The sequence below is a fragment of the Cygnus olor genome, chromosome 16 (assembly GCF_009769625.2).
Source record: "Cygnus olor isolate bCygOlo1 chromosome 16, bCygOlo1.pri.v2, whole genome shotgun sequence".
In the NCBI taxonomy this organism is placed as follows: Eukaryota; Metazoa; Chordata; class Aves; order Anseriformes; family Anatidae; genus Cygnus; species Cygnus olor.
Window position 1 is genome coordinate 10854057 of NC_049184.1, and position 13245 is coordinate 10867301.

At 41.2% G+C, this 13245-nt stretch overlaps 1 protein-coding gene across 2 annotated transcripts in view; it reads left to right on the forward strand.

Moving 5' to 3' along the window:
* The window catches only part of VAPB (VAMP associated protein B and C), a 30632-nt gene that overhangs the window by 11753 nt on the left and 5634 nt on the right, over positions 1 to 13245 (forward strand). For both annotated transcript variants that reach the window (XM_040575934.1, XM_040575936.1), the window contains exons 2-3: positions 3845 to 3997; positions 11520 to 11623. In XM_040575934.1, the coding sequence (XP_040431868.1) occupies positions 3845 to 3997; positions 11520 to 11623 (257 nt within the window). The remainder of the gene's footprint in view (positions 1 to 3844; positions 3998 to 11519; positions 11624 to 13245) is intronic.

Genomic DNA, 13245 nt, shown 5'->3' on the forward strand with positions numbered 1-13245 from the left:
CCCACTACCCCCTCCCTCACTCCCTGCCTTTAAGTGGATTAATTTTCAGCCTAAGCAGCTCCCTGGCTCAGCTCTCCGTGCAGCAGATGAACACCGCAGCTCGTACAAGCACTTGGTGGAGAGGAGAGGTCAGACCACCTCCCCTTGCAGCAGTGAGACAGACGTGCGAGGATCAAGTGGCCGTGAAACTGCCGCCCTACAAGTTTTCAGTTAACTATAAAGAAGAATTATTGGTAGTATTTGCGCATACAAATCTGCAAAGTTCCTGCCCAAGCATGTGGCATCAAAGCTCTGCCTCTGATGCCTACACTGACTTTTCATGTGCCAGACCATGCTCCAGCAGTAGTCTTGCAGCACTGAAAGTACATATGTGTAAGGATTGTTTATTTGCCATGCTAAAGCAAGAAGTTTTGGTTAAGATGAGAAGAACCCTAACGCAGTTTTGTTCTGTTCAAGTGCAGTAGCTGTGTAGCATGATTACTGGGAGCAGCCAGTGGTGCGAAACTTCAAGCAAAGCACTGTGCTAACCAAAAAGTTCTCAGCCTGGATTTGCTGTTACAGTTATGTGCACTTCTTTTTATCGCAATGAGACTTATTTAAAATTTAAATAGAGTTGACATCATGTTCTTCTGACCTAATTCTCAGCTTTTGTATTATTACTAAAATGATCTGGGATATTATAATGCAGTACGCTGCGGAATGACACTCTTAGGGAAGATTGATACGGCACTGGTGTTTGAATAGGAAATGGAGCGTGGCAAATTCTGAGATAATGCTGTGATCTTCAAATGTGAAGGCTTGTATGCATAGCTCCTGGGTGGAAAGCCACAGCTGTAGCTTGAAACTAACCCTGGTGAAAAGTGACCCTGTGAAAAACCGTTACACTTGCTGTTGCTTGTTGTTGCATGAATATGACATCTGTGGTGGTTTTTTTGGTTTCGTCTCGGTACCTCCTTGTTTATGTTACGAGATGCCCACGGTTTGCATTAAAACAAGTTGACTTTATCCTAACCGGCACGAAATTGTCATTGGTCCTTGTGGAATATTCCAAACTTTCAGCACCAAATTCAGTTTGCTGCATTCTTCCTCCTGGACAGCTCGCTCTCATGGTGACCCGTGTCAGATGATGCACGTACAGCCCGTGAGTTTCTCATAACTTTGTCCTTGGGATGACACCAGTGGCATTTTTCTCATGATCTTTAAAACATGGGAGAAAAGTGTTTTCCTTGTTTGTTTTGTTTGTTTGTTTTTGAGTGTGAAATGTCGTTTGGAAAGCGCCCTGCCCTTAAACTTGCTGGGTTTGTGTTTACAGAAATATAAGCTTCACTTTTCCAGCAATATGGAAAACAATCACAAATACATTCTTTTGCTTTGAGTTGACCCCAGAAGTTTCGATGCCTTGCATTGAAAATTGAAGCTCCAGGGTCAGTCTGTGTCTCGTGTAACCATTAATGCCCAAGCCGCCCTTACCTGAAATGCTCAGATCCAGCCATTAGAAAGCAAAGGCGCCTCTCCGGTACAGAATTAGGCTGTGCTTAACCCAGGGTCTGTTCCTACACACCCCAGCCTCCCCCCAAAAGCCTAACATAGGCTGGGATCCTTTAACAACAGCTGTTGAGGTTTCACCCAGCCGGAGCTGGCAGGCCGCAGGCCTTGCTCTTAGAAGGCAGGGACCAGGCCGATAGTATTTCATCGCCGTGCCCTAATTATCCAAGTAGTACTCGGTTGCCCTGTTTCTTCTTCTGTTACACACTTCAGAACACCTATAATGGCACTGTAATCCTGCGTTTGTCTGTTCCTGTTGCTTTGCCTACGGTATTTGGATAGCGGTGCCAGAAGGAGCGTGCCTGGCACGCGTCTGCTGAAAGCAGGCATCAGCCTTGTGCAGTTGTGCTGGCTGATCTGTGAAACCTGGAATTTGGGGAAAATGCATCTAAAAACTTTCTGTAGCCTAGCGGGCAGAAAAAGAGGAAAAGTCAAGCAGACAAGAATGATTTCAGTCTGCTGAAAGGTTTGCTGCCAACGAATTCGGTATGGTCCGTGTTAGCAGTAAGTAAATCCATTTGGAAATTATTTTACACGCAGACTTTTGTCGTATTACTATTACAAACAGCAGCTTGAAGATGGGGCGCACAATCCCGCACGCGTTCATGGATCAGCCAAGTGAAAACACGGCATTTCCCCCAGGAAATTATCCCAGCATGCAGACTGGTGAAGCTGTTGAGGACACAGCTGCACCCGTAGGGCTGCAAGCAGATGACCCTGACCCTCCCTGTGTGCTGTGCTTGAGCTGTGGTGTTTCCTAAGGCACATCCATAACTGTGAGGCATCAAGTAATTCCTTCGGAAACATTAGACTTCCCCCAGTTAGATCTACCTTGGAGATCTGCTACTGTCTTTACATATCTAAATGTCTGCTGGATTTTTCTGCTAGCTTGGCTTGTTTAATGTCTTTAACAACTCACAGCTGCTCTGCCCAGTTCTTTCCCATTAGACCTGCAGACTCCCTGCCTGCAGCACACAGGCAGAACTCCTGTTTCATTCTTATTCACATCCTGGCCGTTTCATCACCAGGCACAGATTTGGTGAAACCTTTGTCATCGGATCTGAAAATTTCACTGCTTCACTTTTTTCTGCCAGGTTGCGTTGTAAGCTCAGGACTGGCTTGTTGGGAGCACGGGCAGCACGGTCCCGTGCTGCTGTCAGGGTGCTGTCTTCTTGTGTTTGTTTAATTATTGCTTAAACAAATTGGATTGAGGGCTATGGCTGCAGGACGGTAATCCTTGCACAGCTGTGTTAAGTGGCATCTTAGGAGATGAATTTATGTCATAAATTAGAAAAGTAAACAATCCTAAGTGCTTTTAAGCCAACCATGCTGCAGTTGAGAACCAATCCTATTTTCTGCGGAGAGCAGGAGGATGACAGGGGGATATTGCATGTTTTTATTAGTATTAATTATAAAAATGATCATTCACCTATTTTTAATTTAGGACTTTCACTCCTGAAGGTAGATGAAAATATTTTATTCAGGCATCAAATTAATGTTTTTATGCAGAAGACAGTTGATCAACCGTGTTTAAATTTCTTTAATTTTAATTCTCTGTGATCCGAGCAAGCAGTGCAGTCGCATGCTACCTGCCTGATTTATCAGTGCCTTACAGAAAAACAGTAGCCAGCCTTTCCTCAAACTGAAGGGATTTGGGCAGTTTCAGGTAGGCAGTGAGCCTACAAAACACCCATTTGCCTGCACTTGGTGTTGCAGAAGTTGACGGTGGGTCGGATCTGGCTGTGCTAATACAGAAGTCACAGGCGGTGCTGTCAGCTCCCGGGAACTTTCCTGTTTCCACAGGGTTGTTTCCTGTCTCTGAGGCAGGATTTTGTTTATGGAGATTGCTTCTGATGTACCATTTCTAGCAGCCAGCAGAACTATTTCCCCCCAGCCCACCTATTTTCGTCCTTACACAAGTGTACGTGGTACCCGCGAGCCTGCCTTTACTCTGGTTCAGTATCGGAGGGGAAATAACTCCGGTACAGCAGAGGACTTGGCACCGTTTGAATGCCATGCTGCTGTGTTGGCAGCATGTAGAAATGATCCCCCTTGTTGTTTGCTATTAATGACCAACTTCAGCTGTGGTGCAGTGAGCGTTCGGGCTCGCTGCGTGGCAAACTGCTCCGAGGCCTCGCTGCATCCCGGGCTGCGTGCGCCGTTACCGTGCGTGCCACAGATGGAAGCCGAATGTCTCATTACTTTGAGATTTGTGAGCAGAGATCTGGAGCCTGCTCAGCCTCTGCTTGAGAAGTGCTTTCTGTTGTGATTTAAAGGCTGCTCTTGCTCTCTTCCGCAGGTCCTTTCACAGATGTAGTCACTACAAACCTGAAACTCGGCAATCCTACAGACAGAAATGTGTGCTTCAAAGTCAAGACCACAGCACCACGCAGATACTGTGTAAGGCCTAACAGTGGAATTATCGATGCAGGAACATCAATTAATGTTTCTGGTAAGTCATCCAGGTGTCTTTTTTGGTAATTGAAAATAGCTTCATCAAATGAGTTATTTCTTGGAATGCTTTGCCATCTGAAAGTATTTGTGGAATGCTTGTAAAAGCAAGAGGTGGTTGATTTCATAGGGAAGCAGCCATTTCATCTGTCTTTACTTCCCTTATTCCTGTCTAGCAGTAATGGGCTTGTTTTGACATCTTGTTTTAGGGCAGGGGAGGGGGACTATATAAATAATTTATGTAGTTCCATAGCAGCCTTAGCCAGCCTATCCAAGTCAGTACCGCTGCAGCCCTGCCCTCCCTGTGGGATTATTTTTGTACGGCTAGTTTTTTGCCAGCTTAACTTCCTGAACCAGCTCATTGCAGGGTCAGACAAGTGCTTGGACAGGCACATTGAGGGAAGAATAGAACTGGTGGACTGCAGCCACACAGCTTAGACTGATAGGCTTTTGCCAAACTGCCTAATACAACCAACCAGTAATGCAAACATTTACTTTGCAGCCATGCTTGTTTTGTGTTCCTTGGGATGCTGTATGCTTTGGTGCTAGAAATGTCAAGTGACTAAATCTTTGCTGTTTCATAGGAAAACTTAATGATTTTCTCTAATGAGTCAGTAGCTCTTGGCTTGCCTAAGTTTGGTAATGGAAAAATAAAGGAGTGCGTTACATTAAAAGCATAAAGGACTGATTAGTTTAATAATCTAAAGGACTCTGTCAAAGCATTTAATAGTGTCAGGCTGCAGAAATGAAGTCTGACTTCTGAGTTAAGAAAATGATATCTGTAAACATGCAGACTTGTTTTACTATTTTTAATAAATTTTAATATTGCATAATAGAAGCACACAAGGTACTGGCCAATGGGAAGACCATCACAACAAAAATTACTTACTGATAGGTTGCATGGTTTGCCATTAGTCTTACCAAACTTCCTAACATGTACTAAATAATTTTGTGGTCTCTACTACTCTGCTTTATACTTCAAAAAAAAATCAAAATGTAAAAAGCAGGACTTAAGTTACTAATGAATAAAATGTAAAATATTTAAATGCTTTGTTCTTGGAGACCTTGCTTCAACAAAATAAAAACTGATCCCAAAATACTTCACGTTATAATATTTAGAGACTCTAATGTTGTGAATCTTCTTGTACATGCCTGCATTTGCAAACTCACTGGTCTTTGTCTTTGAGGATTCTTATTGTGTCGAATTAAGTGTGCATATGATTGCAGAATTGTACCTCGCTTGCACTTAGTATCTGGAGAATGTCACAGAGTGAGGAGGTAACCGGTGCACTGTGGTACCTACAGGTGGGACAGGCAAAGCAGTTCTGCTTCAGGAGAAGCCTAGCACGTATGCAGTAAGCTCTAAAATGACTGATATGTAAATGAAAAAGATCTCCAGAGAGGAATCGAAATTCTTATAAACTATGGACAATTCCCAAGTATAGCTGGTCCGTCATCTATACTAGCTGCAGGCAAGCATATTAAATGCATTGAAATCAATGAAGCGATAAAGAAAATTAGTATGGTTTCTAGCTACAAATTATCTATATGCTATAAGATGGCAATTCTTTCATCTTTCAGATGAACTTTCAAAATTAAAAGCCCTTTTCCTTTGCTAGTGCCTCATATACTTTTTAAAATGTTCTTTTGAGCTCAACATTGATTTTTTTTCTTAAACTTCTGCTTACAATGACCCTTTGCTCTACCTTGAGCAGTACATAGGATAGGCAAGTCTTGTGTGAACCACAAGACTTATTATGCTACCAGCATGATTACATCTTACGTGCTTTCCAACCTCGCTCTTACATAGCAGCCTGCTGGACAGGATATGGATCTAGTCTAAGACTTGACTTAAAGTACCCAATTTTGAGAGATTGCTGTGCTTACCGTAAGTTATGCTTTGCTCTTGCTTACAAAGCTTTGAAAAACTTCCCTTTTGATAATTTCCTTTGTAGTGATTTATGATTCAGTTTTGCAAATGGCTTTGGTACATTTAATTACAGAAGTCACATTTGTGGTGTACTTCCATACTGCTCTTGACTTAGTAGTAATAATAACTATGCTGAATTGCCAGCCCTTCTATTAACATTGCATATTAAATGCAAGCAGTACACATGTTGTTCCTCAGGTGGTACGTTAAGTAATTAATTTATTAATAGGTAAATTTCTAGGTAGATATGTTACAGAATCTTCAGGGTTTAAGCATGTTAATTCTTCATTTCCTAAATGTTCTAAATAGAAGCTGTCTTCGCCTTGTGCTGTGGGTGAATTTCTCTTTAGCAGAGTTGTATTCATTACAGTCTTGCTTCTGGCTTTTATAAACCATGTGTGGGACTTAATTTTGGTACTGAAGATGGCAGCATCATTGGTTCTGATTACCAGAAGGGATCTTTTGGATATGAGGGACTGAAAGGGGGACTTTCTGTTAACTTACAGATCAGAATTGTTTTCAGCTCCTTGGAAAAGGAGATGTTTCACCTCTGCTTTGGAGTAATACTGCTTAGGAACAGAGGGATGATTTTGGATTTAATAAAGAGAAATATAAATAGAAAATGTTTTCTTTGCCTCTGAATCAGTTATTCTTCAGTCATGGGATTCAAGTCTCGCATAAGGCATAAAAATAGGACTTGAATTCTTCCAAACCTGTATATTCTAGCTGCATTTTCGCTAGATGTTATTAGAATATAGTTCAGTAATAACTTCCAGACACTTAAACTAATTGGGGTGTGTGTAGTTTATGCAACGTGTTCTCTTGAGAACTGCTGACTGGCTTTAACACCGTGGCACTGCGTTGGTACTGCACCTCGTGTCTCCATTAAAATGCAGTGCCAAAGCACAATGGAGTTGAAGCTCTGGAACAATTTGTGTTTCTTAGAATATTACGGACTGATTACGGCTTTGGGACAGCCTCTGTCTTCCTTGCGCTGTAGCAACTCGCTGCCTCTCTTCCATACAGTCCCACAGGCGGATCCTATTTTAATGCAAGCTCACGAGAAGGTGTTCTGTCCTTAGACAGGCAGCCATCTGAACATTATTTCTTGCTAGTATGTTGGCTCATTTAACACACACAAAACACTAGAAAAGCAAAGCTTTCCTTATTCTAGTGAAGTGTCAGATACTGGCTGCTTATGCTGTACCACAGCTTTTCCTAAATACCAGCATTTAAGGCTCTGTCAGCATGCGCTGCTTGCTGCGATGGCAGGTTTGTAGTCCGTGTTTTCACCTGTTATATAATGGCATGTAATTTTAACAGCTGAGTTTATGTAACTGTCGGGAAGTGTGCGTATGTGCTGTCACCCTCTTTGATTGCATTTGGTCTGAAGCACTTGGAGAAGAAGGGTATTTGCACACATTCTGTTTTTTGTTAAACATGCCTTACTCGAACAAAGATATCTGATTGTGCGGCTCCCAAGAGGCTGAAATCTAAATAAAAGGCATGAATAGATTACAAGGGAAAAGTGAGAAAATATAAGCAGCTGCTGATGAGTCTTGCAGCTAGGTGTATAACGGGAGAGATGAAGTACAGATGGTGCCATGTGCGTGCAGCATCCTGCCGCACAGCGCAGAATGAACGTGCTCCCTGGAAACTGGGGGCTGAGGGCATCCTTAGGGGGATTGTTAGTCTTTTATAAACTTGCCTGAGTTGGAAAAGGCAGTTTGCGTTTTCCTTTAGGACTGTTCTGGTCACAGCGGGTCTGCACCCTCTGCTAAGACACCAGCCGCTGCTGTTCCCCTCATCCCCCAAGGCTACGTGGTGGTCCCTGAGTCTGGGGTTGGTTTTGTCCGCTTGCCTTAGAAGAGTCTATCTTGATCTGCAGGAGTCAACAATTTTTAGTGTTACTGCAGTATTTACAGAAAGAGCTATGTAAACATTGAACAAACAAAGGGATGCAGTGGCTTCTGCTCGTTTGTTGACACGGGTGTCCTTCGTTCACCTCCGGCACCGTGACCTTGAGGCTCATCCCTGTAGCAGCGTGGGTTGTTTGTGTGAAGGTGAGGCATGGTAGTTCTGATCTAACCAGACCATAAAGAATTTCATTCTGTGTCATATAGGAAAACCATTATTAAAGCTAGAAAAGACACAAATAGATTCACAGACTACTGAGGGGGCTGCTAAAGAGTAAGCAGTGCTGCGGTGGATGGATAGCTTTTGAACTGTACCAGGAGGAAGTGACCAGTGATGTTTCTCAAGAATGATGTTTGGTATTAAGCTTGCTTCATGCTTTTGTAAGCAATTCTGGCACAAAGAGTACACTAAAAACCCTGATGATGATGTAAAGTTGGGAGGGCGAAGATATGCAGCAAGAACTAGGCGTCCTTGAAAGCTTCAGTAAGAGAAACAGGATGAGTTTCGTTGCAAAAACTGCAAAATCATGTACTTGGAGAATAAAATACTTCTGCTGTAATTACAAGCTTGTTGTACAAACTGGGAGGGTTATTGGGATGTTGTGACTAATCATAGGGTGACCAAACTGTTAACATAATGTGGCTGTGAGTATGGCAAATGTAGTACAAACAGTCTAGGTAATGGAGAGAGAGCATAAATGCTATTGTCCAAGGCACTAATAAAATGTTGTGTTTGTATACGTAGAGTAACTGACAGAGAGGAATTCGAGGCGGAACAGGTGCCGAGGATGAATGGGGAGCCTGACCCAGAGAGGACTGACAGTCTGGCTTATTGGTTCGCCAGGAGGCCAGGAGTTGCTGTGATTGATGTCTTGGAATGCACTGGAAGTAAAGGACTCTTCCCCTTCTGTGATATTTAAGCATAAGGGCAGCGTTGGTCCAAGACCAAGTAAACAGCCATTAATAAATTTAGATGGAAGGCAGAGGAAGGTTGCTGACGATCTGAGCAGGGAGACTTTTCTGTTCCTTCTGCTCTTGGAAGGGAGGGGTAGATCCTGGCAGGCTTTTAGAGCAGAGTTTGGCCTTCTATCTTCCTTTCTTGCTTCAAATTTCCTCTGCCCTTGATATTGATATTAGCTTTGCCCTTAAACCACGCTGGGGAAAAAGGAGCATTTTAGCTCTGCTTTGCTATCTACGGATCCTCGTGTAACAAATGAAGGGGTGTAACAGGAGCCTGAGAGGAAACTGGTGGCCATTATGTGGAAACGTTTCAGGACAGGATGTACATCAGGTTGGTCCTTTGAATTTTGGAAAAGGCAACTGGGCTAGCAAGTACAACTGATGTTATTTCTTATTCCGTTGATCTCCCAATGGCTTCGCAGGTTTTGCTTGTGATAGGATGTTGCTGGTGCTTAGCTGTAGGGCCATCAATGTGGGCAGAGGGATGCATATCCCAGCCACTTCCTGATGGATGCTGGTACCAGTGTACTTGAAACTCATGTTAATCATTTTGTTGGATCACTGGCTTCTGATGACAGCTGGTCAGAAACTTCTGACCAGCTAAGAAGGCTGATTTTTTAAGGTATTTCGTAGGAATGTGCCCTTTTCATGTAGTTCTCGTGCAGGGTATGGAATTTCCAGGCAAAGCAAAGGAGCCGCACTCACTGTAGCCACCTCTCTGGCAATTAGGGCAGATCCATGGAAGCGCTCTTCACAGAAACCCCCGATAGTACGTGAATAAATGTTGAATGCTTTGGTTTCTTTTTGAACGAAGTAAGTATTTTTGAGCTTCCCATCTGGCTTACAAGACATTTGCTGAATAATTTGTGTCGATGTGGCTTTCGTGTATTGATCTAAAAATAAAGTGCTAACAACGTTTATACAGCCGAGCCCTCTCTAGCTGCTTGCTGTTAGGATTCAGTGAATGGAATTCAGAGCAGCGCTCATTTGGCGTTGGAAGCACGGCTTCAGCACTACCACTGGGGAAATAATGACTTTCAAATGAGCTTATAGTTGCACTCCGCAAAGCAAACTGTTAAAACTGCAGGTCTGGATAAGTTCCAGAAACAGTGGATAGCTCTGACAACCCAGTTGGCTCTTCAGCGTTATGTAGACTTGAAACAACAGCTAGGTGGCTACAAAAGGGACAAGAAATTATTTTGCTGCTTTTCAGTGATGTAGCATGCAATGTTGAAATATCCATGCTTTCGCAGTTCAGTCGCTTTTGTTTGGAAAAAGAGTTATAAATGTAGCCTGTTAATAATGCAAATATTTATTTTGGACTAGTATTTGATTACTGCAAGGCAAGTTAAAAATGTATAATAATTTTCACAGCATATTTGAGACAATTGGCTGTCTTGCTTTTCCTGCAGCTTTAAAAGCCATTTGGTTGTTGATGGCCACAGACTGTGCATAATAAAGATGGCACAAGGGTAACATATTTTGCTTATTGAAAGGGGCAGATTGGTTTGTTTTTTCTTCATTTGTAATAAATGGGATCTTTGGATATCACTTGTATACTATAAATCCCTGCAATTAGCACACATGAATTTCAGCACATGTTAATAGCACTACTACTTGAAAGCAATCCTAATTCTTGAACTGTTAATATTCATTGTGATTGAATTGAGGGCCTGAAGTAGCCTATGGGTCACAAAATGTGAATTTTTAATTCTTACACCATTTTTTTTAAATGTTAGCAGTAATTGCAGTTCACAAATAGTTCATTTTAACTATCTGGTTTTTTTTTGAGGGGACATAACTTTTTGCAATGTCTAATAACAAGTTTGTATAGAATTCCTGGTTTTTACATTTTGTGCTGTCTGATCTCGAAGCAAGTCCCATGTTTTGTTAATATCACTGTTGAATATCCAGGTGTCATTTGCAAAATGTAGAGGTTCTAAGTGACCACTGTGATTGAAAGAAAAGCCATGGAAATTCCCAATATGTTAAAAAATAATAATAATATATAATAATAATAATAAAATTAAGGCACTCATTCCCTTCTCATACCATTCCTTCCCTCCCCCCTGCCCAATATTTCCTTTTTCTTTGCCCCCTGAACATAGCTCTTCTCATTTAACCATAAACTTTCAGCTTTGTATTTTTAACAAACTTTCAGCAACTTATTTTGGAAGGGAAGTAGCTGTACTTGATAAATATCATGAGATTTTTCTACTTTGTAGAGGAAATTTGCATTCTGAATCCTCAAGGTTTAAAATCTTTCTTTGCCTCTGTAGCCTTTCTCCTGAACCATCCACAACACCGTGCAACTAATCAGAATGCCAGCTTGTTGCTTCTGCCCTAGGGATGGAGGAAAGACACATGCTTTCTTTGAGAATTTTTTCCCTCTGTCCCAGATATGTAAATTATCCTGTTCACTATAAATTGCTACTACTGTATTGCCATAGTCGTGTACAGAATATTGTATCGTGATCAGCGTTTCCAAAATTCTCAAGATAAAAAAATTTGTGCAGACTGAAGAAGTCAGTTTCTATTACCTTTTTATTTTAATTTTTTTTTGAAGGAAGTTCCTGATATCAGCTGCTACTTTGGTCAGAGAGAGTTAACACTTGAAGTCATTTTAATGTCTTTATTTCTCAAATCTGTTAACTGTATCATCAGTGCATGACTATGCATCCAAGCAATGTTAACATAATGTGTTTTTTTTCTTGCAGTGATGCTACAGCCTTTTGACTATGACCCTAATGAGAAAAGTAAACACAAGTTTATGGTTCAGTCTATGTTTGCTCCAGCTGATACTTCAGATATGGAAGCAGTAGTAAGTATAGAAGTCAATTTTAATTAATTTAATTCTGTTTCTATAATTTTTAAGACCTTTTACCACGTTGCTTAAAGTCTGTTGCAGACAACACTGGAACGTTCCTTGAAAGCATGACTAGATTTCCATCTCTGGGCATGGTGAGGTTTTCTGTATTTATCTGAAGCCTCAGGATTCTTGTGTCAGCACTGTGTCTTTCAGCACAGCACAACAGTCTGTGGTTGCTTCCTTAGGAAGCTGCTGTCAGTAATGGGATACCAAGCCATGAAACATGTTAAGTAGTTGTAACTTTTTGTATAAAAAATGGTTTTTTTAGAAAAGGCGGACTTGGACTACATATTCTAAGAATCAGGTCTGTGGTATCTCCTATATTTTATGCCTCTTGAGTCTTCCTTTGAGCAGCTCCTTTTCCCAGTAGGAACTGGGAGGATGGCTTACAAATATTGAATTTTTCTTTATCCTTACTGTTGTGGCTTAAATGAACTGCCCTTACAGATCTTGTCCGATGGATTACAAATGAGAGTAACAGAAGCATATAAGCTCTGAGGTAAAGAAGGACAAAAATATGTAGAAATAAGATGTCTGGCTATGTTAAGGTGACCAAAGAAGGAAAAAAGCAGTATGTCTGGTGGTTTTTCATAACAATGAGATATTTGCTACTACAAGGAAGCTTTCTCTGGTTTAGCTTTGTTAGTTTGACAGAACATTTAGTAACTGTTGAGGAAAGTGCCCTTTATTCTCTAACGTATACAGCTCTGTGTATGTTTGAATGTATGTCTAACTTAAAAAAAAAAAAAAACTCAGAATGCATATATATATTTTTTTACAGTAGTCTTTACAATACATGTGTTCTGAACAGCTCTTTAAAGCTGAGGCACTTTGTAGAGTTAAGAATTTCCCTTTTAGAAAGAGATCTATGGAACTGTATTTGTTTAATGACCTTAAAATAAGATCCAGTGGGAGAAAAAGCAATAGTAATGAAATGTCTGCATCACTAGAAGAATAATCCGGTCTGCATCTCTTTCTAACTCTACGTGGTATAAAGTAACTCATTAAATTAAAATGTTATTCTGCTAGCAAAAATTTTTTAAGGATCTAGATGGTCCTTTCAGTTTTCCAGAGCTCCTCAGACCAATACCATTTCTTTTCCTGTAATATTTGATCACTTCTCAGTTTTGTTACCACTCTCCAAATATCTTCCTATTCTGGATAAACAGGTGAGACAAATTACTAGAATACTATAAAGCTTTCAACACATCCCCAGCAGCCAACAAGCTCAAAATAGGATTGTGACTTCAGCCACAGAAGAGTTGAAGTACGATTCAGCTATTTAGGATGGGTCAAATTCTTCTTCAAGTTGCACAGGGGTTAGCCATAATTTGACACCTACTTGAGATGTGCTGAGCTGTACCATGCTACCAGAAGCATGGTCAAAGTGAGGAGAAGCATGAGCACTCCAGGACATAAAGTGTGGACGCTTCTCACTCTTTACCACTACTATGAACCAATTTTTTCAGTTCAGGGTTAGGGCTGATATTGAGCATAGATTTATAACTGTTAATCCCTAAAAATATTGGAAAGAAATTTGTTATGGTGGACTCTCTAATTGAAGAGCAAAGAAG